General features: G+C 46.0%; 1 protein-coding gene across 3 annotated transcripts in view; it reads left to right on the top strand.

The window, feature by feature from the left end:
* prdm16 (PR domain containing 16) overlaps nt 1-27,629 on the top strand; it is a 963,872-nt gene that overhangs the window by 883,387 nt on the left and 52,856 nt on the right. For all 3 annotated transcript variants that reach the window (XM_085967282.1, XM_085967281.1, XM_085967280.1), the window contains 2 exons: nt 1,559-1,582; nt 1,703-1,787. In XM_085967282.1, the coding sequence (XP_085823408.1) occupies nt 1,559-1,582; nt 1,703-1,787 (109 nt within the window). The remainder of the gene's footprint in view (nt 1-1,558; nt 1,583-1,702; nt 1,788-27,629) is intronic.

Here is a 27,629-nt window from a genome sequence, read left to right as displayed (position 1 = left end):
TTTGTGCATGCGTGTTGGTGTGTGTGTTTGTTTGTGCGTGCGTGTTAGTGTATTTGTGTGTGTGTTTTTCTGTGTGTGTGTGTTTGTGCATGTATGTATGTGTTTTTGTGTGTGTTTCTAGGTGTGTTTGTGTGCATATGTGCACACATGTCTCTACGTCAGGTTGTGATGCCGTTCAACAGCCAACAACCTGCCAACACTCATTGTTTACACAGGCACCAGCACTGGATCCCATGCCTTGCCAGCCTGCCCAGTAAATCTGCTTAAGGCAGGTTGTGGAGGGGGGGGGGGGGGGGGGTGGCGATGGGGGGGAGGGAATGAGGCACATTAACAGTTGATTGATGAACTGCATTGATATAATCTTTGGGCTGGAAAACATTATTACTGAATTATGATAAAGCTGATTTCACTTCTGGAAGCAGTTATAAGTTAGATGACGTCCAAAATACCCCAATAAATGAACAGGAGAACAGTGTAGGGGTCTGCTCCTCCAAGTTTAAGTGGAGCTGTTGAATATTTCAATTACTTACTAATTCTTTCCTCTACTGAGCCATACAGATCGCAAAGGTCCCCGATCCAATCCCTGGTCTGTCCTGAGTTAGTCTCAGTCAAGGCCGAGAATTGGGTCACTGCAATTAACATCAGCATCCCTGGGATAGGGAGGGAAGAGAAAGAAATCAACCAGAGTTCCAGCTCCTGATCACTATCCAGTCACCCATGATGGGAAGTGTGTGTTTGACAACAAGACTGGGCTTGGCTGCGATGCCTTCCAGAGGCAAATAGCCCAATCTTCCACTCACAATCAAGCTTCAAATATGAAGAATGGCTACTTGGGTGAGGTACTAAAGGGCTGCTGAAGGAGCTGTACCCAAGCAAGTGCCAGTGCCCTCAGGAGAAGGGATTATGGTGGAGAGAGAGGCTTAGGCTATCCTTTCTTCTGTGAGCTTTGCAAGCCTATAAAGAATTCTAGTGCTCTGAAGAAACCCTCCTCCTGCATTTGTTTCTGGTGTTATTGTGGAGAAAGTGGGTGGGATAGTGTAGTGGTTACGGTAGTGGACCAGGATACTAGAGGTCATGAGTTCAAATCCCACCGTGACATGTTAAGAAATTGAATTCAATAAATCTGGTCATTTGTGAGCTGACACCAGACAAATAATGACCACGAAAGTTGATTGTTGTGAAAAACCCAACTGGTTCATTACCCAGTCTGGCCTACACGTGACTCCAGTCCCATGCTACGTGGTTGACTCTTACGACCTCAGAGCAGCTAGAGATGGGCAGCAAATACGGCTCTGCCAGTGTTGCCCACATGCCAAGAACAAATAATCCAAAAGGTGTAGGCTCCCTGCCCAAAACCTGGGATGCTCTGTTCACATGGCGATTGCGAGCACTTGCAACCCATGGGACTGAGTAAGCATAGGCCCAACGGTTCAGCTGCTCGACCTCCTTCAGGTGAAAGCTGTGGGAAAAAAGGGGGGGACAGCACTCCTTTCCTGCAAGTTACACCCGAAGAGTCCACAGCCAGGATTTCATCCCAACCTTTGCTTTTCTCTTTCAGCTGGAACCACCTGCATTACACAGCGTAAGTGTGCATCTTTCCTTAAGACAACATTGTTCCAAAGTGGTCCTGAGTGTGAGAGGTAGGACTTTGGTTTGGGAAATGCTGGCCGCCGATTTAACTCTGTACTTCTCGGTCCAGCAGGGTGGAGAAAAGGAAAATGATGGACCCCCTGAACTCACTGAAGGAGAAGTACCTGCGCCCAAACCCACTTCTATTCCACCCTCAGGTATGTTGAGACACCATCTGTGTGTTTTTTGTTGAGAAATTTAGCTGAATCTCCAATCTTCATTGGCACATTAACATTATCTGGAGTGGATCAGTGTAACGACTGTAATTGGAGAGGCTCTGTATGGAAAAAATGTTTCTTTTGCCTATGCTAAATCAGAAACAGGTATAAAAAAAGCAGGGATATTGTTTCATGTCCAACAACGTTTTGCATTGCCCTTGGCATTACATTTCATGTTCATCGTTATTATGTTCCGTAATGGCAAAATCATTCAACAGGCTGTCCCTGGTGGAACCCCAGATTTCTTAAAGTAGGTCAGATTTTTAGGAAACATTCCCAGCGTTACATTGCAATTGATTCCTACAGCTTATGTTGAGTTGCCTGATCTCAGCCAGAACAGGGGTGTTGGGCTTCTACAAATCACCTCACCACCCGTGGGCCAGGGAGAGGAAAAATAACCCAAGGTCCTTGCTCCCAATGGTGGTCTAGCCAGAAAGTGCACGTTACAGGGGCATTGGATGAGGGCTTAACTGTGATGCTGGCTACAGACAAATAGCCGCCAATACTCACTGTCCATGTTCACAGCAGGAAGAATGGGTGTTTGAGTGGGATACTGGAGGGCGGGTCGTCGCATTTCCCACCCACCCCGCACAGTAACTAACCAAGAGACAATGACCTCCATGAGCAGTACCTTGCTAAAATTGAAAGGAATCCCCAATAACAACTTCAGTATCCTCATTAGAAATGTAGCATTGAGAAACGCTTTACAGACCAGAAAGAGGCCATTCGGCCCCTTGCGTTTGTACCAACTCTTTGTGAGAACAGTCTAAAACAAATTCTACTGCCCTACTCTCTTCCCAGGGCTTTTTATCTTCCTGTGCTTGGAATGTGTATCTACTCTTCCCTTATAAGATGTAGTGGTTCTCTGCCTCAATGACTCCCTGTGGCAAAACATTCCCTGCTCCAGCAACCAAGTGCATAAAGTAATTCCTTCTAACGTCTCTCCTCGCTCTGTTAGTGACCATTTGAAATTGACCACCCCTCATCACTGACTCCCCAAGCAGAGGAAATAATCTTTCCCTATTCAAAACCCCTCATAATTTTAAAAACCTCTGGCTAAATCCCCTCTTGTCCTTCATTGCCCCAGTGGAAAAAGTCAGAGAATCTCAAGGCTCTCCTTGTAGAACTAGTTTCCCATCTGTGGAATGGTTTGGCGGTTTTTGTTATACTTTATTTGTTTTTTAAATCGGTCGGATTATGAGGCTCTTATTTATTTGTGGGAGAGTTCAGGCGATGCGACCAAAGTGCGGAGTCTATAGCTTTAAGTCAATCCCTAATTCTGTGCCAGTTGCTTTCTGTTTTCGTACACTGAGGAAATGATCATCTTTCAGTGAGACCTCCTGATTTCAGCTGCCACTTTGAATGGCCTCTTTCATTTTAACACGCAGCATATATATATATTTTTTTCTTTTCCCAGCTCCAATAAATAACACGGAGGAGCTTTTTGTAAAGAGGGAGCGAGAGACCAGGTTTCACAGCTAAACTTAGTCCGCTCATTGTTCTGCCTCCCAGTCTGTCGCTTTAATAACTTCCCTTGATTTTAGTGGAGGGCCCGGCTGACAGAGGTGGCCTGTCTGGCAGGAATATCCTGTGTTTGTGTGGCTTAGAATGGAGTGCACACAGGGAGTGATCAGATACGGGCACAGGCGAGAGAGGCAGGGCCCACGGCAATTGTGAGAAAGGAGCAGCCGGGGAAAGAGGTAAACAGCTGTGGACCAACTCCATTGTGATCCGAGTCTGACAGGAGTGAAATAGATGTGGAAAATCGCCGAGTGCAGTTTTCTCTCCCTCTCCGCTTTCTCCTGTTTGTTATCTCTCTTGCAGGCTGGCCCTGGGATGTCAGTTTGGCGCAAGCTGCTAGCGTTAGGATATGTGGCCTGACACCCAAACTGGATGAGCGCAGCACCCAAACATTCAGTTGGTAGTAAAGCACCTTTGCTCTAATTTTAAAATGCTCAGCCTGGTTTTCAAATCTCTCCATGGCCTTGCCCCTCCCTATCTCTGTAGCCTCCTCCAGCCCCACAAACCTCCGAGATCTCTGCACTCCACTAATTCTCACCTCTTATGCAGCCCTGATGTTCTTCACTCCACCATTGGTGGTCGTGCCTCCAGCTGCCTAGACCCTACGCTCTGGAATTCCTGCCCTAAACTTCTGCGCCTCTCTACCACTCTCCTCCTTTAAGACGCTCCTTGAAACCTATCTCTTTGACCAAGCCTTTAGTCACCTGTCCTTATGCGACTCAGTGTCAAATATTGTCTGATAACACTCCTGTGAGGCACCTTGGGACATTTTACTACGTCAAAGATGCTATATAAATGCAAGTTGTTGTCATCGTGCTTTGAACAAGGCGAACGTACTTCAGTGCAACACTGAGCCATACAGGCCAGCAAGGGGTCAGGTTCAATTCCAAATTGGTGCTGAGTCAGCTGACCTCAACAGTGGGGGCACTGCAATTGTTCGGAATGCCCCTGAACTAGAGAGAAGAGGAAATCTGCTCAGGTTCCTGCTCCTGGTCTTTTTTTTAATTATCTTGGTCATGGAGGCACAAGGAAGACATTAGCGTTTGGTCAGTTCTGCCCAGGCAATGTGTCAGAAACTGATTTAGTGTCATGGAGACATTTAAAATCCCTGGAGGCGATGTAGAGAAGAGCCACAAGGCAGATCCCTAGCATCAGAAGACTAAGTTATGAGGAGCTTTTCAAGGAGGCAACTGTGAGGGGACTTCACCAAGGTGTATAAGATAGTACACTGTATAGCAAAGGTCGATCCACAAACTGAGAGAGTAGGACAAGTTCAAGCTGGTGAAAGGCAAGTTGAGGACTGATGGCATGAATTTCTTCACACAAAGATTGATCAACACTCGAAATGGACTTCTGGGCAGGTATTCTTTTATTCATTCTTGGAATATGGGCATTAATGACAAGACCGGCATTTATTAGTCTCAAGGACAACCATCCCTAACTGCCCTGTAGAAATTGGTGGGCCTTCTTCTTGAACCGCTGTGGTCTGTGTGGTGAAGGTACTCACACAGTGCTGATAGGTAGGGAGTTTCGGGATTTTGACCCACTGGCGATGAAGGAACGGAGCTTACAGGTGATGGTGTTCCCATGCACCTGCTGCCCTTGTCCTTCTAGGTGGTGGAAGTCTCGGGTTTGGGAGGTGCTGCCGAAGAAGCCTTGGTGCAGTGCAACCTGTAGAGAGTAGACACTGCAGCCACGATGGAGGGAAGGGATTTTTAAGCTGGTGACTGGGCTGCCGATCAAGCAAGCATTGATAAGTGGGACCGCTGCCCCTATATTTGTCCAGGTGCCAACTTTCCTGTTGACTGTGCACGCTCAGATGTTTTGCTTGTACAAAGATTGGGATCAACTGAATTTTCAATCATTCTGTTCACACATGTTCCCCAATCTGACGATGGTTCTTTATATATATAAAAAATCCGCCTTTCTATTACCCTCAGAATGCCATCTAATTCTGGAATAATGAGAATCCAGTACATAAGTGAAGCCAGAAACTCAAACACCTAACACAGCTCCAAAACTAGATGACAATTGTGCATTTTCCCCGGCGCTGCAGTGGAATAACCAAACAATTCCGCCTGTACACACAGAGATTGTAGGTCGCTCTGTCCCACTAGTGTCTGAACCTCATGGAATGCGGTAGCACTTGCCAAGAGCTGCAGGTCCTTGTGCTTCACAGCTCTTCGAATGTGGCCGTAATAATAGCAGGCTAACTCTTCCAGTTTCAAAGCCGTTGTCGCCTGGCCTGCCGTGACTCTCGCCTATGAAAGGGATACTGCGATCAGTGTCAGCACTCTCCGAATTGTAGGACTTGGGAGCACATCCAGAAAATTTGGTTAACAAGACTAGTGGATAGTTGGCACTTTGGTACTCTTTGTAAATAGGGCCATCGATAGAAGCGAGAGGGTGTAGTGTTACCAGCTGCTGGAGGTTTGCTTCTGGTGACGATGCAACACAACAGAGTGATCTTTTAAAAAAGTGTTTTCTCCCTTCCTCTCCTCTCCTGACTCATGCTGGGTCCTAGGTCCCACCTGTTACCTCACTTGTGTGGCCATTCGTCCAGTGTGAGCCTAGAGTGTTGGAGATTATTTGATCATACCAGGGAGCAAAACAGCCAAGTTCAATCATCAGCCTGTTCCTCACCCAACACATGCATTTTCCAGTGGTTTGGGGGGTTGCGGTGCAGTGGGATTAAGTCACTGGATCAGGAGCAGGAACTGAAAGTGTCACTAAGAGCATGAGGAGGGAGAGAGGGAAGTTAGAAGAAAGTTCTTTAGGCAAAGGGTTGTTGGAGTATTGAATGCTTTGGCACAGGGAGCAGTTGAGGCAGAGATCATTGCATCGTTTATGAGAAAATTGGATACATTTCTGAAACAAAGGAAGATACAGGCCTATGGGGAGAAAGCTATGAGGATTAGTTTTGGATTGCTATAGCAAAGAGCTGGCACAGACACGATGGGCCAAATGTCCTTCTTCTGTGCTGATAACATCTTATGGAACCCTGGCTTATTTTCCCTCCATAACCCAAGGGTACTGACAGCAAATTGCAGAACCCTCCAAGAGATAACACAAACTGATAACAGCTAACTCAGCAAAGAGCAATGGCCAAACCTAGGAATTATTGGTGGAATTATCTTTTATAGATGATCAATTTTCCCTATGCAGTCCATTCATTTTTTGGTTTGTTCACAACTCCCAGTTTAAAATGAAGTAAGGAGTATGTTATTTTTACAATTCGCGATTTCTGGCTATGGCCTCTTCTGGAAGCAAACACCAGAATTACTGTATTTGTTTTTTTGAGCGGCAAAGTGTATTTAGTCTTTTTTTTTGTTTCAAATATTTTGCTGGAAAAAATAATAAAACAAAGGAAATATCAAAGAAGAGTTTGTGTTTCCACGAACGCTACTTCATCGCACTGCATGTTGACCGAATAAAAACTTTTAAACAATTTTGTGGCACTGTATTCCCCAGAGCCTGTTTAATAGCTGTACAGCATGCAAAAGGTCTGAGGGAGGTTACTCATATTTGTACTGTAGAAAATATAGTAGCTGATATATGGCTTCCTACAGCTTTCCTGCTGTTTGGAGATGATGTCATGTGCAGACCTATAAGGGAAGTGTTTAGCCTCTCGGCTATTGTGCATTCTAAGTAAGCCATTCAATTCAAAAGGCAGCACACTTAGAGTCTGGCCCACACTCACACAATTCAGTTCTCAAAAGGGGGCAATGTTTCATTTCCCAGCTCTTTGGAGTTTGTTTCCCCCCCCCCCTCACCTCCCCACTTCCCTTCCAATTTTATCACCGATTGTGATACAATCATGTTTTTCTAGTAACTACCTGCTTGGTGGATGCAACTGGTGAAAGAAATCACTCTGTCTTTAATTTAAATCTTGGTTCCTAATTTATTCTTTTTCTACCAATTTTGTCTCCTCCACTCCCTTCCTGCTTTCTTGTAGGTGTTGAGTCTTTGCTTGGGCTACGGTTCTATGTCTTTACTTGGGGTACCATTCTATATTTTTACTGGGGTACAGTTCTACAGGTCTTAGTTGCTTTCCTCGACCTCACTCATTCTTTACTTGTGTGCCTAGACAGTCATTCCTGGCAGGTTATTTGACATCAGGGCAAGTCACAACCAAATTGTATCCTGTCCCCACCCGACGTCCAGAGACACGTGCTTCCAACAGGGGAGCAATCAGGACCAGGAGCCCTGGCCAATATTTTCCCTCTACATGGATGCTGAAGCAAATTATAGCGCCCCCTACAGGTACCCCAGCTGAAACCAGCTAACTCAGCAGGGGGAATCTTCCTTGTTCAGATGGCCAAACACATGCTGGGTAAACTGGCTGAGTTGCGTGGTTCCTAGTCTTCTAAAGGATAACTGAGCAATGCCACCTTGGCCAGGCATCGGAGGGAGTCAGGGAAGAATTTTCCAGATCCTTTTCCTCCTTTTTGGCCCTGGATTTTTTTCTGTTTTTTTAGGCCTGGCCCAAGAGATCACATGACTTTGGGGGGGTGGGGGAGGGCATTGGGGGTGGGGGGTGCAGAAGGAGGATCAGCGATATATGACCAAGTCTGGAAGGTGTGTGACTTGGAGCGGAACTTGGAGGTGATGGCGTTCCCATGCACTTGTTGTCTTTGTCCTCCTAGGTGGTGGAGTTCATGGGTTTGGGAGGTGCTGTCAAAGAAGCCTTGGCGAGCTGCTGCAGTGCATCCTGTAGATAGTACCCACTGTAGCCACAGTACACCAGTGACGGAGGGAGTAGATGTTTAAGGCAGTGGATGGGCTTCCGATCAAGCGGACTGCTTTGTCCTGGATGGTGTCGAGCTTCTTGAGTGTTGTTGTAGCTGTTAATGCTTGCAGTCATCAAAGAAAATGTGATGGAGACTGTAGGTTTTTCTGTGTGGATAAACTTGGATAAGAAAGAAAGAAAGAATCTGTATTTGTAGAGCACCTTATCACATCCCTCAAACATCATAAACTGCTTCATATACAATTAACTAAATTGTTGTTATACAGGTGGCCACAGCAGTCATTTTGTGTACACCAAAACAGCATTGAAATGAATGACCCACTAATCCATTGTTGATGGTGTTGATTCAAGGAAGAATGTTGGCCAGGGTATCAGGAGAACTCCCTGCTTTTCTTCAAATAGTGCCAATGGACCTTTAACACCTATCTCCAGAACAGAAACAGGCAGATGAACCTTTGTTGTAGAACTTGTTGACAAATAGCTGGCACTGTTACCCAATGCACAATTCATAACACTTCATCTTATGTGTTGAAGGTTACAGTGTTAGAGACTTAGATCGCTGTTTGCCGGCCTTATCAGTAAAAAAAGAAAGAAATACTTGTATTTATATAGCACCTTTCACGACCACCGGACGTCTCAAAGCGCTTTACAGCCAATGAAGTACTTTTGAAATGGAGTCATTGTTGTAATGTATGATTGTTCAAAATCTGAAATAGAAACAAATGCTGAAAAAACATAGAGCAGGCCCATCAGCATCTGAAAGAGAAAGATAGGCTGGTGTCCTCAAATCCAGAATGTTAGCCAAACTGCTCTGCTTTGGTGGTGTTGGTTGAGGGAAGAATATTGGCCAGGACAGCAAGAAAACTCTCTCATCTTCTTCAAATAGTGCCACGGGATCTGTAATGTCAACCGGAACAGGCAGACAGAAACTCTGTGCGTTTTCTGTTTTCTCATGAAGCATCTGCACTGAATTTGCTGAATTTTATAAATCTTTGAAAAAAGGTTCAACTCTGGCTCAAAAGCTGCACAATGAGACACAAAGCATGGTGCAATTTAAAGAATGTAAAAATATTTTGGACATTTTGAATGAGACTGCAATAAAAGCTGGTGACACTCAGCAGGCCAGCTGTTTATGATGGACCGATTTAGCTATTATGCCGCCACCCTCTGGAGCCCCCCGCCCCCTCACAAATTGCAACATCTTTCCTCGTTCAAAAATCTTTTGAGAACCCACCTCTTCAATGGAAAGTTTGGTCAGCTCTCTTAAATCTTCTTCCAATTCTTGCTTGTGATATGATTCCCTTGTGAAACCCACTGGGACTTTGCACTGCGTTAAAGGCCTAAGATAAATACAGGTTCTGAAATAATTACTGATGAGGGCAAGGCCCACCTTCGTTCATCCGTCCAGACTGACCCTAACGGCGTCCCATTGCAGCATCCAATTGATTCCTCAATGATTCCAGTCGTTTTGTCTTCACTGCTGTATCTGGAAGCTTATTCCACACATTGATTACTCTCTGTGTGAAGAAGAACTTCCTGATATCAGCCCTAAATTTGCCTTTTAACCCGTGACCCCTTGTTCTACTCTCGCTGTTTAATTTAAAGTGATTTTGTGAATTTACCTTTTCCACAGCATTTACAATCCTGTGTACTTCTGTCATCTCAGCCATCTCCTTTCAAGGCTGAAGAGCCCAAGTTTTCCAATGTTTCCTCGTAACTCATACGTGTAAGAAGATAAGAAATAGGAGCAGGAGTAGGCCATTTGGCCCGTAAAGCCTGCTCCGAGACTGGAGATCAGCCTCGTGGCTGTTCTCTGCACTTCCACCAGAGTTTGAACATCTCCCTTGTGACTTGGTGACAAGAATGGGACACAGTGCTCAAGATGTGCTCTGACCAGAGCCCTATATGGTTTAAGCAGTGACATGGCAGGGATACAGGGCGGGCCCATCTGAGAATCCATTCTGTTACTCTCCGTTTGTTTTTAACATCCTTATCTTAGTGCTAATTCTATTTATTTTAAAAAACAGCCTTTACAATAAAATGCGGCTCTCTCCGTCCAAACTATTCTCGACTGTTATCTTAATTTCCACTTGCTTTATTTTGGAAGAAAGTCAAGAAGTGACTGCTCATTGCAGCCCTGTATTTGATGATGGATGCGTCTGTGCCCGCCTCAGACTATAAACAAGTGAAGTGTGTAATCTGAGCAAAACAGGGCTCCTGAAAGGGGGGAGCGTGTGACTGTAAGTGCTCATTGTAACAGCCTTGAATTCATTTGGTTTTGTTGTTGTCGCTCGTTCAAAGATGCAGTCTAACAAATTTGTTAGTGTTTTTTGAGGTTGTAACTAGCAGAATAGATAAGGGGGAACCAGTGGATGTGGTGTATTTGGATTTTCAGAAGGCATTTGTTAAGGTGCCACACAAGAGGTTATTAAACAAAATTAGGGCTCATGGGATTGGGGGTAATATACTAGCATGGATTGAGGATTGGTTAACGGACAGAAAACAGAGAGTAGGAATAAACGGGTCATTTTCGGGTTGGCGGGCTGTAATTAGTGGGGTACTGCAAGGATCAGTGCTTGGGCCTCAGCTATTCACAATCTACATCAATGATTTGGATGAGGGGACCAAATGTAATATATCCACGTTTGCTGATGATACAAAGCTAGGTGGGAATGTAAATTGTGAGGAGGATGCAAAGAGGCTTCAAGGGGATATGGACAGGCTAAGTGAGTGGGCAAGAACATGGCAAATGGAATATAATGTGGAGAAATGTGAAGTTATGCACTTTAGGAGGAAAAATAGAAAAGCAGAGTATTTTTTAAATGGTGAGAGATTGGGAAATATTGGTGTTCAGAGGGACCTGGATGTCCTTGTACATGAATCACTGAAAGTTAACATAGAAACATAGAAACATAGAAGATAGGAGCAGGAGTAGGCCATTCGGCCCCTCAAGCCTGCTCTGCCATTCAATGCGATCATGGCTGATCATCCAAGTTCAGTACCCGGTCCCTGCTTTCTCTCCATACCCCTTGATCCCTTTAGCCTTAAGAAATATATCCAACTCCTTCTTGAATATATTTAATGAATTGGTCTCTACTGCCTTCTGTGGTAGAGAATGCCACAAGTTCACCACTCTCTGGGTGAAGAAATTCCTCCTCATTTCTGTTCTAAAAGGCCTACCCCTTATCCTTACCCCTGGTTCTGGATTCCCCAACCATCGGGAACATCCTCCCTGCATCTAGTCTGTCCAGTCCTGCCAGAATTTTATAAGTTTCAATGAGATCCCCTCTCATTCTTCTAAACTCCAGCAAGCCCAATCGACCAATCTCTCCTCATAAGTCATTCCTGCCATCCCAGGTATCAGCCTGGTGAATCTTCGCTGAACTCCTTCCATGGCAAGAATATCCTTCCTCAGATAAGGCGACCAAAACTGCACACAATACTCAAGATGTGGTCTCACCAAGGCCCTTTACAACTGCAGCAAGATATCCTTGTTCCTGTACTCAAACCCTCTCGCTATGAAGGCCAACATACCATTTGCCTTCTTAACCGCCTGCTGCACCTGCATGCTTACCTTCAGCGACTGGTGCACAAGGACACCCAGGACTTGTTGCACTTCCCCTTCTCCCAATCTATTGCCATTCAGATAATAATATGCCTTCCTGTTTTTGACACCAAAGTGGATAACCTCACATTTATCCACGTTATATTGCATCTGCCATGCTTCTGCTCAATCACCCAACCTGTCCAAATCATCCTGTAGTTTCTCGGCATCCCCCTCACAGCACACACGCCCACCCAGCTTTGTGTCGTCTGCAAATTTGGAGATATTACATCTAATTCCCTTGTCTAGATCATTAATATATATTGTGACTAGCTGGGGTCCAAGGACCGATCCCTGCGGTACCCCACTAGTCACTGCCTGCCACTTGGAAAAAGACCCGTTTATTCCAACTCTTTGCTTTCTATCTGCCAACCAGTTCTCTATCCAAGTCAATACCTTGCCCCCAATCCCATGTGCCTTAACTTTACACGCTAATCTCTTATGTGGGACCTTATCGAAAGCCTTCTGAAAGTCCAAATACACCACATCCACTGGTTCTCCCTTATCTATTTTACTAGTTACATCCTCAAAAAATTCCAGTAGATTAGTCAAGCACGATTTACCTTTTGTAAATCCATGTTGACTTTGTCCGATCCTGTCACTGTTTTCCAAGTGCTCTGCTATTACATCTTTTATAATAGACTCTAGCATTTTCCCCACTACCAATGTCAAGCTTACCGGTCTGTAATTCCCCGTTTTCTCTCTACCACCTTTTTAGCTACCCTCCAATCCATGGGTACTGTTCCAGATTCCATCGAATGTTGGAAGATGATCAGCAATGTATCTACTATTTCTAGGGCCACTTCCTTAAGTAGCCTAGGATGTAGATTATCAGGCCCTGGGGATTTATTGGCCTTCAATCCCATCAATTTTCCTAACACCATTTCCCTACAAATACTGATTTCTTTCAGTTCCTCCCTTTCATCAGACCCTATGTTCCCTGACATTTCTGGGAGGTTATTTGTGTCCTCCTTTGTGAAGATAGAACCAAAATATGTATTTAATTGGTCTGCCATTTCTTTGTTCCCCATTATAAATTCCCCTGATTCTGACTGCAAGGGATCTACGCTTGACTTCACCAATTAACATGCAGGTACAGCAAGCAATTAGGAAAGCAAATGGTATGTGTTGTGTCCGAGAGTAATAAGACACAAGACTGCAGAGGAACGGTACAACAGGTGTTTACTCAACGTGGCTCACTCTGGAACTGAACTGTACAGATTACTACTCAGTGCTATATACAGGTGTGGTTACTGCCGGTACTGCAGTATACATGAGCTGTAAAAAGTAGTTCCCCCCTTAAAGGTATATACATTACAATTCCTCCCCTTTTAGATTAACAGTACCATAACACTCATTTAACAATTAAATATCAAACTAATTACAATTAACACTTTTAACATACAACGTTAGCTGAAAATAGTCCATTTATATATTCAGCCTTTGGGGAGGCTTCCTGATCCTTTCTGGATAGCGCCTTTCCCGAGTGTCTCGCTCTTGGTGCGGAGGCGATTCTGGCACCCTGTCGTCGGTTGGGTCATCAGCTTCCGATGCTACTGTTTCTGGGGTAGATGCGACCTGTACGTCGGGTTCCTCACCAGGTACGTATGGGCGAGACATGGGGTTGACTTGTTCCTGTGACTCTAGGATCTGGTCAGCATGGCGTCTCACGATGTTCTCCCCAACGTCCACTGTGTACCTTAGTGGGCCCTGCCGTGTGCATATCGTTCCTGGCTGCCATTTTTCTGTTCGGTAGTCGCGGGCCAAGACTGGTTGCCCTACATTGAAGCTCCTTGTTGGCTTCTCATGGATGTGCTGGAATTGCTTACTCTCAACATCTCTTCGTACGTTTGGTCTGAGCAAATCCAGGCGAGATCTTAACCTTCGGTTAAAGAACATCATGGCCGGGGCCTGGTTGGTGACTGCATGTGTCGCATTCCAGTAGGCGAACAGGAAATTGTCCACCTTATGCTGCAGCGGAATGTTGTCATTGTACATAGCCTTTATTGCCTTCTTAAAGGTTTGTACGAACCTCTCAGCCAATCCATTTGTGGCTGGATGATACGGGGCGGATGTGTAATGCCTTACCCCATTCTTCTTCATAAACCTCCGGAACTCTTCGGACACAAACTGTGGTCCGTTATCGGAGCAAATCTGTTCTGGCAAGCCATTCCTGGCAAAAATGGTCCGTAGGACTGCAATAGTTTTCTCCGTGGTGGTGGAGGACATTTTGATGACCTCAGGCCATTTCGAGTACGCATCCACAGCTATTAAAAACATTGAGTCCATGAATGGACCAGCAAAATCAATATGCACCCGTTGCCATGGAGATGAGGGCCACTCCCATGGGTGTAGAGGGGCATGTGGTGGTGCATTTTGGACTTTCTGGCATCCTGAGCAGCTCTTGGTCAGGTCCTCGATTTGTTTATCGATTCCCGGCCACCACACATAAGCCCTGGCAAGGCTTTTCATTTTTACCCCTCCCAGATGACCCTCATGAAGCTCATTGAGCACTCTATCCCTTAACTTGGGTGGAATTACCACTCGGGATCCACACATCAAGGTCCCCCGGCACACTGACAGCTGTTCTCTTCTTGTCGAGAATGCTGGCAACAGTGAGTCGCCATGTGCTGGCCATCCCTTCACCGTCAAATCATATACCCAAGACAGTGTCGGGTCATTTCGGGTCTCCTGTTCTATACGAGCGTTAGTTACCGGTAGGTATTCAACTATAGTCGAATGAAATATTTTGACAGGATCCACTGCTGGTGCTTCCTCCGCAGTAGGCAGTGGCAGGCGTGATAGCCCATCAGCATTTCCGTGCTGTTTCGTGCCCTTATATTCAATCTCATAGTGGTGCGCCCCTAGAAAGAGTGACCATCTTTGTAGTCGTTGCGCAGTCATCACCGGAACGCCCTTCTTCGGATTAAAAATGGAGATAAGAGGCTGGTGGTCAGTCAGCAAGGTGAATTTCTGCCCGTGCAGATAGTGATTGAACTTTTTCACTCCCCACACTCGGCTGAGGGCCTCCCTGTCAATCTGGGCGTAGTTACGCTCGGCTGAGCTTAGTGATCGTGACGCAAAGGCTATTGGCCTCTCTGAGCTGTCCGAGAATTTCTGCGACAGCACCGCTCCAATGCCGTAGGGTGACGCATCACACGCCAACCGAATTGGTAGTGCTGGGTTGAAATGGGCCAATACCTCTTTCGATGTGATTAGTGTTTTGCTCTTCTGGAAAGCTCGTTTACATTCGTCACTCCACTTCCATGGCACCCCAGTTTGCAGTAGGGTGTTCAGTGGGTGTAGTATTGTAGACAAATTTGGCAAGAACTTATGGTAGTAGTTTACCAGCCCGAGGAACGACCTCAGTTGTGACACGTTTTCCGGTGCTGGAGCCTTGACTACTGCCTCAATCTTTTCTGGGGACTTATGTAATCCCTCTTTATCGATAACGTGGCCACAATACGAGATCTGTTTTTTAAAAAACTCACATTTGGGGCGGTTAGCTCGGAGCCCATATTCCTTCAATCTAGTGAGCACCTGCTCCAGGTTGGCGAGGTGATCACTGTCATTTTCGCCCGTGACCAGGATGTCGTCCAAATAACACTGGGTCCCTGGGATCCCTTGCAGGACTTGTTCCATTGCTCTTTGCCAAATAGCCGGAGCTGATGCTACCCCGAATACCAGCCGGTTGTATTGGTAGAGACCTTTATGGGTGTTGATTGTGAGGTATTTTTTTGATGCTTCTTCTACCTCCATTTGTAGATACGCCTGGGCCAGATCAATCTTAGTGAAGCGTTTCCCTCCAGATAGCGAGGCGAAAATATCTTCAATCCGCGGAAAAGGATATTGTACGGTGTGAAGGACTGGGTTCACTGTTACCTTAAAGTCCCCACAGATGCGAACCTTCCTTGGTTCCCCAGGCGTGCTGCTCAACGACATTTTCATCACAGGGATGATGGGTGTAGCCCACTCGCTCCAGTCTACCTTGGACAGTACTCCTAAACGTTCCAAACTTGCCAGCTCTGCTTCGACGGCTGGGCGGATCGCATAAGGTACCGGTCTGGCCTTAAAAAATTTTGAGCTTGCGTTTTCTTCGATTTTAATTGTTGCTGTCATGCCTTTTAGTGTTCCGAGTCCTTGCTGGAACACTTCTTGCGCATCGGTTAGGATCTTTGACAGTCACCCAGGTGTGACGTCGTCATCCTTTTTGGCAGCCACAGTCAGTGCTTGTATGGAATGCCAATCCAGCTGTATTTTCCGGATCCATTCTCGTCCCAGTAATGGTGGTCCTCCATCTTGCAATACATACAGGTCTAGTTTTGGTGTTTCCTTACCGTTATATATAACAGTCACCCTTATTTTTCCTTTGGGGTAGACTTTTTGCCCCATGAACGTCTTCAAAATAATTTTTGTGTCTCTCAAGGGTATGTGTGAGAATAGCCGCTCGTAGTCCCGTCGGTTTATGACTGTTAGGGCTGATCCTGTGTCCAATTCCATTTTTACCTGGACTCCTGCTATCTTGAGAGTGACCCAAATGGTTCGGTGATCCTCCGTTTTGATCACATTATGTAGTTTCAGACAACTCAGCTCCCTGTTTTCGGAGTCGGTATCACCCTTTTGTTCATCTGAACTATTCTCCGTCACCTTATGTACCTTCTTGTACTTTTCTTTTGGAGATTTCTTATTGCTGGTTTTCTTTCCCGACCTGCAGACTCGTGCTATGTGTCCTACTTTTCCACACTGTCTGCACACTTTGTCTTTGAACCAGCAATCATTGTGGTTGTGTGTTGTTCTGCCGCAGCGATAGCACTTCTCTGTTCTGTATGACATTTCATTTGTGCCATATTCTTGTGGTCTCTGTTGTATCTCTGCAGCGCCCCGTACTGTAGTGTATGTAACCTGTACCACCTTAAGAGACTACCTTAAGGTGATGAACTACTTTCTGATGGCTCCTGTATATTGTAGTACCGGTGGTGACCACACCGGTATATAAACCCTGTGGAGCAGTTTGTATTTCAGTTCAGCCCTGACCCTCAATTACTAAAGACCTGTTTAAGTATTCTGTTGTCTGTGTCCAGTTATTCAGCATAACTACATTTGGAAAACACAGACTCAACAGTGGCGACGAGTCTGATCGTACCTAGCGGCAGTTTTGCATCCAAGGAAGCTTCGTCCTCAGAATGGGCGTCGAAAAGGGGCATCCGCCCTCATCATCCTGCTGAGCACCACATCGCATGGGAGGCATCGAGAACCCGGTTTGGATTTGCTGGCCACGAAGTCCACCATCAGCAACAGGCAGTGATCATCCCTTCTACGACAGCGGCGGGTAAGCCCGATCTAGCGACACGGAGAGAAAGTCGGCCGAGTTGTCAGTGGGAGAAGGGGAGGGAAACCGAAGAAAAGGGCGGAGAACACGACCGCAGCTGGTGAAAAGGGCCAGACTACAATCGGGCAGAGACGCGCAGCAGCCAGAAAAGCGTTAATGTCCACGAGGACCGCGGGAGCGGCAGGGAACAAGAGCAGCAGCGTCGGGGGAAATAAGGACCGCTGGGAGGCGAGAACGGCAACAGCGCGGTAATCGCCATTTTAGTCGGCGGGGGAAGAAGATAAGCGCGGGAAAAGCCACCAAGCGCGGGAAGCCGCCATTTTGGAAAAATAAATAAAATAAAGGAAACTCAACAAGATGCCAAAAACGGGTAACATCACTGCTTTTGATAGCGATGTAGAAGATTGGGCCACTTATGTGGAACGCGTTGAAGTTTACTGTACAGCGAATGAGGTACCGACGGATAAGAAAGCACTAACCATATTAAACTCGATGGGTGCGAAGACGTACAGGTTATTAAGGCACCTTGAAACACCAGATAAACCGGTAGGAAAGAGTTTCGCTGAGATTGTTACTATCCTGCAAGAGCATTTAAACCCCACGCTGCTGCTGATAGCGGAACGATTTAAATTTTACAAAAGAATTCAGCTTAAAGAGGAAAGCAACGCTGAATTCTTAATCGAACTGCGCAAGTTATCAAAGTACTGTCAGTTCGGTACAGGACTAGCAGACGCTCTGAGAGATAAGTTCGTGTGTGGGCTACTAAAGGAAGGAACCCAGAAGCGACTGCTGGAGGAAAAGGATCTTACGCTGGACAAAGCTTTCAGCATTGCAGCATCGCATGAGGCAGCAGCACGAGGCACTGCGGAAATGCAGCAAAGGCCATCGGAATTCAGCACCAATGAAATGGCATTGGGTGCAGCAAAGTGTTATCGTTGCGGAAGGACAACGCATGATCAGAACCAGTGCTGGTTCAAAGATAAAGAATGCAGGAAATGTGGCAGACTTGGTCACATAGCGAAAGTATGCTGGTCAGGAAAGAAGACCAGCAACAAAAAGTCGCCGCAGGAGAAGTACAAGAAAGTACACAAGGTGACAGAGAACAGTTTGGATGAACAAAAGACAGATTCAGACTCCAGCAGTAAGGAACTGGGTTGTCTAAAAATACATAATGTGGGTAACACAGCAGACCACCAAACTATCTGGGTCATGCTTCGGATAGCAGGAGTCCAAGTGAAGATGGAATTGGACACTGGATCGGCATTGACGGTCATGAATAAGCAAGAGTACAAAAGGTTATTCTCACACATTCCCCTGAGGGATACGGAGATTGTATTGAAAACATACACGGGGCAAAGAGTATACCCCATCGGAAAGATAAAGGTAAAGGTGGTCTACAATGGTAAAGAAAGTCAGGGAATGGACTTGTATGTGTTACCTGAGGGAGGTCCACCACTACTGGGATGGGAATGGATCCGGAGAATAAATATGGACTGGCATTCCTTACAAGCACTAACTGTAGATTCCTGTAAAGAGGACGATGTCAAACCTAAACGACTGTCCAAAATATTGAACGATGCTAAGGAGGTGTTCCAACAGGGACTGGGAACACTGAAAGGAATTACGGCAAACATCAAGGTTGAAGAACATGCAAACCCAAAATTTTTCAAAGCCAGACCGGTACCTTATGCGATACGACCTGCTGTGGAAGCAGAGCTGGAAGGGCTAGAACGTTCAGGAGTACTGTCAAAGGTGGACTGGAGCGAATGGGCCACGCCCATTGTTCCCGTCATGAAGCGTTCGTTGAGCAACAAGCCGGGGGAACCTGGGAAGGTTCGCATCTGTGGCGATTTCAAGATCACTGTTAATCCGGTTCTTCACACGGTGCAATATCCGCTTCCGCGGATTGAGGATATCTTCGCTTCGCTGTCTGGCGGGAAACACTTCACCAAGATAGACCTGGCGCAGGTGTACTTACAGATGGAAGTTGATGAAGCGTCATGCCAGTATCTCACGATCAACACACATAAGGGCTTATTTCGGTATAATAGACTGGTTTTTGGAGTGGCATCGGCTCCAGCGATTTGGCAAAGGGCCATGGAGCAGGTATTACAGGGAATTCCAGGCACACAATGCTACCTGGACGACATTCTGATTACAGGAGATGATGATAAGGAACACCTCGCGAATTTGGAGCAGGAGCTCACCAGATTGAAAGAATATGGACTCAGAGTTAATCGCCAGAAATGTGAGTTCTTTCAGAAGCGAATCTCGTACTGCGGTCACGTCATTGACCAGGAGGGGCTTCATAAGTCACCTGACAAGATCGAAGCTGTTGTGAAAGCTCACGCTCCGGAAAATGTATCCCAGTTGAGGTCGTTCCTTGGGTTGATTAACTATTACCACAAGTTTCTTCCAAATTTATCCACGGTGTTACACCCGCTGAACACACTTTTGCAAATGGGAGTACCATGGAAGTGGAGCGAGGACTGTAAGCGGGCTTTTCAAAAAAGCAAGGCACTGATCACCTCTAAGGAAGTGTTGGCTCACTTTAACCCAACGCTGCCTATTCGTTTAGCTTGTGATGCTTCTCCATATGGTATCGGGGCAGTGCTCTCACATAAGTTGCCAAATGGCTTGGAAAGGCCAGTCGCGTTCGCATCCAGATCATTGACCTCCGCTGAGCGCAACTATGCTCAGATAGATAGGGAGGCTCTCAGCCTCGTGTGGGGTGTTAAGAAATTTAACCATTACCTGCAAGGCCAAAGGTTTACGCTGCTGACAGATCACCAGCCGTTGGTTTCCATCTTTAACCCTAAGAAGGGTGTTCCGGTTATGACGGCGCAGAGGCTTCAGAGATGGTCCCTTTTCCTAGGGGCACATCAATATGATATCGAATTCAAAGGTACAAAGCAACATGGTAATGCTGATGGGCTGTCGCGCCTGCCACTACCTACAGAGGCACCGGCAGTTGACCCTGTCGAGATATTTCACTCGACCATCATCGAATGCTTACCAGTCACCAATGCGAGTATTGAGAGAGAGACCAGAAACGACCCGACACTGTCTCGGGTCTACGATTTGACAGTGAAGGGATGGCCAACACATGGCGAACCACTGTTACCGGCATTCTCAGCCAGACGAGAGCAGCTGTCCGTCTGTCAAGGAACATTGATGTATGGAACAAGGGTGATTATTCCTCCTAAATTAAGGGAGAGAGTTCTGAAGGAACTGCATGAAGGTCATCTGGGGGGAGTCAAGATGAAAGGCCTTGCTAGGGCTTATGTGTGGTGGCCAGGTATCGACAAACAAATAGAGGATCTGACTAAGAGCTGCTCAGGGTGCCAAAAAATTCAAAATGCACCTCCAACTGCACCGCTGCATCCGTGGGAATGGCCTTCAACCCCATGGCAACGTGTGCATATCGACTTTGCAGGTCCATTCATGGATTCCATGTTTTTGATAGCGGTAGACGCACATTCTAAATGGCCAGAAGTGATTAAGATGTCGACCACTACCTCTGAAAAGACGATCGCAGTTCTAAGAACCATATTTGCAAGGAATGGGCTGCCGGAACAAATATGTTCAGACAACGGACCACAGTTCGTGTCAGAAGAATTCCAGAAATTCATGAAGAAGAATGGGGTGAAACACTATACATCTGCCCCATATCATCCGGCTACAAATGGGTTGGCCGAGAGATTTGTACAAACGTTCAAAAAGGCGATAAAGGCCATGAGCGAAGACCATATTCCACTACAACACAAGGTGGACAATTTCCTGATGGCATATCGAAACGCCACGCATGCAGTGACAAATCAAAGCCTTGCCATAATGTTCTATAACAGGAGGTTGCGGTCCCGATTGGATTTGTTAAAACCCAATGTGCGTAGGGAAGTCGAAAACAAACAATTCCAGCACGTAAATAACAAGGGCACTCGGAGTTTCGAAATAGGACAACCAGTGTTGGCCAGGGACTATAGGAATGATAAATGGCAATCCGGAACAATTCGTGCCCGACAAGGACCCTTGATGTACATGGTAGACGTTGGTGAGAACGTAATACGACGTCATGCTGACCAACTTGTGGAATCGAGAACAAGGGTCGACCCCATGTCTACGACAGAGACACCAGTTGAAGAAGTTATTGAGCCTGTAGCATCTACCTCAGACTCGAACGTACATGATGATGTTCAATCCATAAGAGATCAAATGGATGAGTCACCCCAGCAACGAGAACCAGAGACCCCTGAAAGGCGTTATCCGGCCCGGATCAGGAGGCCTCCTCAGAGACTGAATCTTTGAACAGTTTTGTATGAAAGTTGTATATATGTTATCCATGTTATGTTTAAATTGGGGTGTACACTGTTAAGCTAAAAGGGGAGGAATTGTAGTGTATGTAACCTGTACCACCTTAAGAGACTACCTTAAGGTGATGAACTACTTTCTGATGGCTCCTGTATATTGTAGTACCGGTGGTGACCACACCGGTATATAAACCCTGTGGAGCAGTTTGTATTTCAGTTCAGCCCTGACCCTCAATTACTAAAGACCTGTTTAAGTATTCTGTTGTCTGTGTCCAGTTATTCAGCATAACTACATTTGGAAAACACAGACTCAACACGTACTGCTGCTTCATATGATACCGCAATGCTGAAAGCCTTGTCCAGCGTAAGGTCCTTTTCAGATAAAAGCCGTTTCTGGGTTCCTTCACTTTGAAGCCCACACACAAACTTGTCCCTTAAGGTATCTGCCAGTCCCGTTCCAAACTGACAGTGTTTCGATAGTTTGCGCAGTTCTGTTAAATATTCAGCATTGCTTTCATCCTTATGCTGGTTCCGTTTGTGAAACTTGAATCTTTCTGCTATCAGCAGCGGTGTGGGGTTTAAATGTTCCTGTAGTATCGTCACTATGTCTCCAAAACGCTTTTCCACTGGCTTCGTTGGGGTTACTAGATTTCGTAATAAGCCATACGTCTTTGCACCCATTAAATTTAACAATACCGGCGCTTTCTTGTCATCTGACACCTCATTTGCCTTGCAGTATACCTCTATTCGTTCGACATATGTAGTCCAATCTTCGACTTCATTGTCAAATGCGGTGATACTGCCACTCTTCGGCATTTTGGGTGTGGTTTAAATGGCTTAAAATGGTGTCTCCCGCGCGTTCCTTCCTCCCCCGCTGCTACCAACGCCGCTCTCGGCGGTCCTCGTGGCAATGGCGGTGCCCTGTAGGTTTCGCGCGCTTCTCCTGCGCTGCTGCCAACGCCGCTCTCGGCGGTCCTCGTGGCAATTGCGGCGCCTCGCGGGTTTCTGCGCGTCTCTCTCCCTCTCCTCGACGCTGCTCGGCCCCTGAACACCGGCTGCGCCCTGTGCGCTCTGCCCTCTCTCTCTCTCCCCCGTCGACGCTGCTCGGCCCTTTGCTGTGCCGCTCGGTTGGGCTCTAGCCCGCCGCTGTCCGGGAAGGGTCTGCGCACTACCTGTTGCCAGCCCGTTTCGCTGGACCACTGCGACTGGAAAGCCAAGCCTGGCTCTCAACAGCCTCCCCCGCAATTCTCGAGTCTCTGCTGGATGACTGGGCGGTTGCCCGTGGTCGATGCCCGTGTCTCTGGCCTTGACCTCCAATCTACTGGTCTCCAGGAATGAATCCCTGGGAGGTGATGCAGAGTTGCAGGTAGGATCGAATTTGTCTCGTCGCCAATGTTGTGTCCGAGAGTAATAAGACACAAGACTGCAGGGGAACGGTACAACAGGTGTTTACTCAACGTGGCTCACTCTGGAACTGAACTGTACAGATTACTACTCAGTGCTATATACAGGTGTGGTTACTGCCGGTACTGCAGTATACATGAGCTGTAAAAAGTAGTTCCCCCCTTAAAGGTATATACATTACAGTATGTTGGCCTTTATTACAAGAGGATTTGAGTATAAAAGTAAAGACGTCTTACTGCAATTATATAGTGCCCTGGTGAGACCATACCTGGAGTATTGTGTACAGTTTTGGTCTCCTTACCTAAGGAAGGATATACTTGTCATAGAGGGAGTGCAACGAAGGTTCACCAGACTGATTCCTGGGATGGGGGGATTGTCCTATGAGGAGAGATTGAGTAGACTAGGCCTATATTCTCTAGAGTTTAGAAGAATGAGAGGTGATCTCATTGAAACATACAAAATTCTTACAGGGCTTGACAGGGTAGATGCTGGCTGGGGAGTCTATAACCAAGGGTCACAGTCTCAGAATAATGTGTCGGCCATTTAGGACTGAGATGAGGAGAAATTTCTTCACTCAGAGGGTGGTGAATCTTTGGAATTCTCTACCCCAGAGGGCTGTGGAGGCACAGTCGTGAGTATACTCAAAACAGAATCGATAAGAATTTTGGATATTAAGGGAATCAAGGGATATGGAGATAGTGCAGGAAAGTGGAGTTGAGGTAGAAGATCAGCCATGATCTTATTGAATGGCGGAGCAGACTCGAGGGGCTGAATGGTCTACTCCTGCTCTTATTTCTTATGTTCTTATGTGTTGCCCCCAATGTGTTTTCAAAAGGAAATCAAATTATTTTGTCGCAGTTGGAGTACAACATTTGTTTCTCAGCTACCCTGGGGTAGGGAGGGGAAAAATCAGCAAGACATCCCACTCCTGATCCCTATCCAGTGACTCAGCCTTGCCTCAGTTGGTAGCACTCTCACCTGAGTCAGAAGGCTGTGGGTTTAAGCTCTACTGCGGGACTTGAGCACACAATCTAGGCTGACCCTTTAGTGCAGTGCTGAGAGAGTGCTGCGCTGTCGGACGGGCCATCTTTCAGGTGAGGTGTTCAACGTGAGGTGTGCCTGTTCAGGTGGACATAAAAGATCCACTGCACTATTCGAAGAATGGAAGGAGAATTGCCCTGGTCAACGTTCATCTGTCACCCAACGCCACCAACAAAGATTAGTTGCTCATTCATCTGACTGCTAATCGTGAGACCCTGCCATGTTTGTCTACAATTACAACAGCAACTGCACTTCAAAACCAAAAAACAAATTCATTGGCTGTGAAGTGCTTTAGGATGCCCCGAGCATGTGAAAGGCGTTGAACAAATGGATGTTCTTTCATCCTTTTTTGATGGATGAGCGTGTGTGTGGACACCAGGTAAGAACAGGATTGGGCCTGGCTGTGGCCCCCTGCATAAGGACATAGGAACAGGAATAGGCCATTCAGCCCCTCGTGCCTGTTCCACCATTCAGTGAGATCATGGCTGATTTATATCCTAACTCCATCCATCTGCCTTGGCTCCATATCCCTCAATACCCTTGGCTAGCAAAAATCTACCGATCTCAGAATTTAAAATGATTAATTGAGCTAGCATCTACAGCTTTTGTGGGAGAGATCCACACTTCTACCACCCTTTGCATGAAGAAATGTTTCCTAACTTCTCTCCTGAATGGCCTTGTTCTGACTTTAAGGTTATGTCCTCTTGTCCTAGACTCTCCCACCAGAAGAAAAGGTTTCTCGCTATCTACCCTATCAATTCATTTTAAAATCCTAAAAACCCTCAATCAAATCACAGCTTAACCTTCTATGTTCCAGGGAATACAAGCCTAATTTATGTAATCTCTCCTCATAATCTAACCCTTGGAGCCCTGGTAACATTCTAGTGAATCTGCGCTGCACTCCTTCCAAGGCCAATATATCTTTTCTAAGGTGCGTTGCCCAGAACTGTACACAGTACTCCAGATGTGGTCTAACCAGGGCTTTGTATAGCTGCAGCAAAACTTCCTCCCCTTTATATTCTAGCATAGATGAATACTTGGCAGCACTCACACATGAAGTCTGTCATGGAGTGAGATGTGCGAGAGTTGCGGGTGCCAGAAAAGAATCAGCGCCTTCGGGAGAGGAGGGGAGGAAGTTGAAAATATCATTAAATTGTTGCAAAAGAAGAATAATCAACTCTCCTCTGGGTTTAGTTTCTGTTTAGAAATGTTTTTTACACAATGGCGATTGACTGGGAAGAACTGATCGAGAACAACAGTACACGGGAAGTAAACAAATCTCATCAGAGATCTAAAAGAGAATAAAAGAAAGACGTGCATTTATACAGCGTCATTCAGGATGTCCCAAAGCCCTTCACAGCCAATAAAGTACTTTTGAAGTGTAGTCACTGTTGTAATGTAGGAATGTTTCTGAGATGCGATCATTCCCGTTAGATCAGATGCTTCACAAGTTTCACTTCTTCAATTCGGTTCCAAGTATGGTGAACAAAATACTAAAAAAAATCAACTGAAGTAAACAAGAACTAACATATTGGTTTTAAAACCAATCAGTGATTCTCCCATAAACACAAATGTTTAGACAGAAACTGATCTCTGGTATCAGACGTCTGAGTTATATGGAAAAACTTGAGAAACATGCGCCTTTCAGCCTTGAATGACAGTGACTTCAAGAGGAACTCAGGGCCAGAGAAACTAGTAAACTATATAGAAAAGGTTAATCTGGGATAGTTCTTCAGGTTAAAGTTTGACAGTAAAAGAAAGAACTTGCATTTCCATAGCACCTTTCACAACCTCAGGACGTCCCAAAGCGCTTCACAGTCAATGAAGGGCATTTGATGTGTAGTCACTGTTGCAATGTAGGAAACCCTACAACCAATTTGGAAACAGCAAGGTCCCAGAAACAGCAATGAGATAATAACCAGATAACCTGTTTTAGTGGTGTTAGTTGAGGCTAACATCCATATTGGCCAGGACACCAGGGAGAGATCTCCTGCTCTTCTTCGAATAGTGCCATGGGATAATTTTCATCCACCTGAGAGGGCAGACAGGACCTCGCTTTAACGACTTATCCAAAAGACAGCTCACCATTAGTACTGCACTGGGGTGTCAGCCGAGATTTTGCGTTCAAATCTCTGGAGCGGGACTTGAACCCACAACCTTCTGACTCAGAGGCGAGAGTGCTTCCTTTAACTGCGGCAGGGAGTTGGTTTATTTATCATGGGTTATAAGGTCACACTCCTTTGATGCACCGCTGCCCTTGCCATCGCTTGCATTTCCAATTTGTGAAGTGTTGCCATTTTGGAAGCAATTCGTTTGGCACTCCAAGCAGTCTCCGAGAGATGCGGTGGCTGAGGTCCAACGGGAATATGGTGGCGAGTGGGCTTTACACGTGCCCATCTCCACATTCGGACTGATTTGCATATAGTCAACAGGCCCTCAGTACTGCACTGGAGTGTCAGCCTAGATTATGCATTCAAGTCTCTGGAGTGGGACTTGAACTCATAACCTTCTGACAAGAGGCAGAGCTACAGCTGGCACGGTAGGACAAAGGGGGCACAGGATCAGATGGCGATGTCCGAAAGTTCTTCTTAACACAAAGAATGGTCAACACTTGAATTGGACTTCCATAGGGCATTGGAGGCAAAATCCTTGGAATAATATGAGACAGTGGATGCTCTGATGGGGAGAGTGTGGATTTTTCTAGATCGACCAGCGCATGGCTTTCTTCATCCATATCTGTCTTCTCATCACTGATGATAAGTGCCTGAGCCAAATTGGATTGAGATCCAAGGTCTCCAATGTTTAGGTGGATTTTGATAAACTTGGGAATGCAGCAGGGGGCACCTGTGCTGCCAAGACTGAATGGTCGTTTGCTCCTATGTATCCTGTCTGGTAAAACGTACAAACTATTCGCTGGCCTGTGGTTCTCATTAGGAAGCAGCTGTCCATTAGGTTTTACTTACCGCAAAAGGGCAATGACTGAAATTGGACAGGCAAAATCAACTTTATTCTCGAATGTGCTGCAAAAAGCAGTTAATTGAGATGTTTAGAAAGGAGAGCGCTATTTACTCCAGAGGTAAGGGTAGCAAAGGTGGTGGACGAAGGACAGGGAATTAGGGTTAAAAAGATAGAGGTGCCCTCACTGAAAACATGGCAGAGACGGATAGATGGGCTAAATGACCTATTTCTGTTCCCATGTTGCATATATAAATAGAAGTGTAATGATAGTATAGCATCTTATCAAACATCTTGAAGCACTTTCCACAAAAATTACTTTTTGGAGTGCAGTGACTGTTATGTATACAGAGAACCAAACCCCTCTCGTTTCACCCTCCCATATCCCTCATCACTTACAGCTTCAAAGCAACGAATGACTATTAACAGGGGCAATGCTTACAGCAATGGGGAATGTTTGGTTTCAAGTGGCTCACCTGTACAGTTCCAGTGACTCCCGCTAGAGGGCAGACGGTGTCTTTCAGCATCACTTGTCTTCATATCCTGGAAGTTCTTGTTGCTGATATGAGTAGATGGATTCTTGCCTGTTCAGCTGCTATATTAATGCAGGCATCAGCCTGTTTTAAATGGGTTAACTCCTCGGCTGAAGTAGCCGACAGAGGGAAGAATGACTTGCATTGATATAGAGCCTTTCATATCCTCAGATGTCCCAAGCACGTCACAGCCAATGAATTATTTTTGAAGTGTAGTCACTGTTATGTAGGCAACGCAGCAGCCAATTTTCACACACGGTCCCACAGATATGAATAAATGACCAGGTAATCTATTCTAGATGTTGTGGGAGGGATAAAAGTTGGCCAGGGCACCAGGA

Source organism: Somniosus microcephalus, chromosome 25 (assembly GCF_052327205.1).
Source record: "Somniosus microcephalus isolate GS21.2 chromosome 25, FLI_Smic_1.0, whole genome shotgun sequence".
NCBI classification, from domain to species: Eukaryota; Metazoa; Chordata; class Chondrichthyes; order Squaliformes; family Somniosidae; genus Somniosus; species Somniosus microcephalus.
Note: the sequence above shows the minus strand (reverse complement) of the source record. Positions and strands in the feature narration are given on the sequence as shown.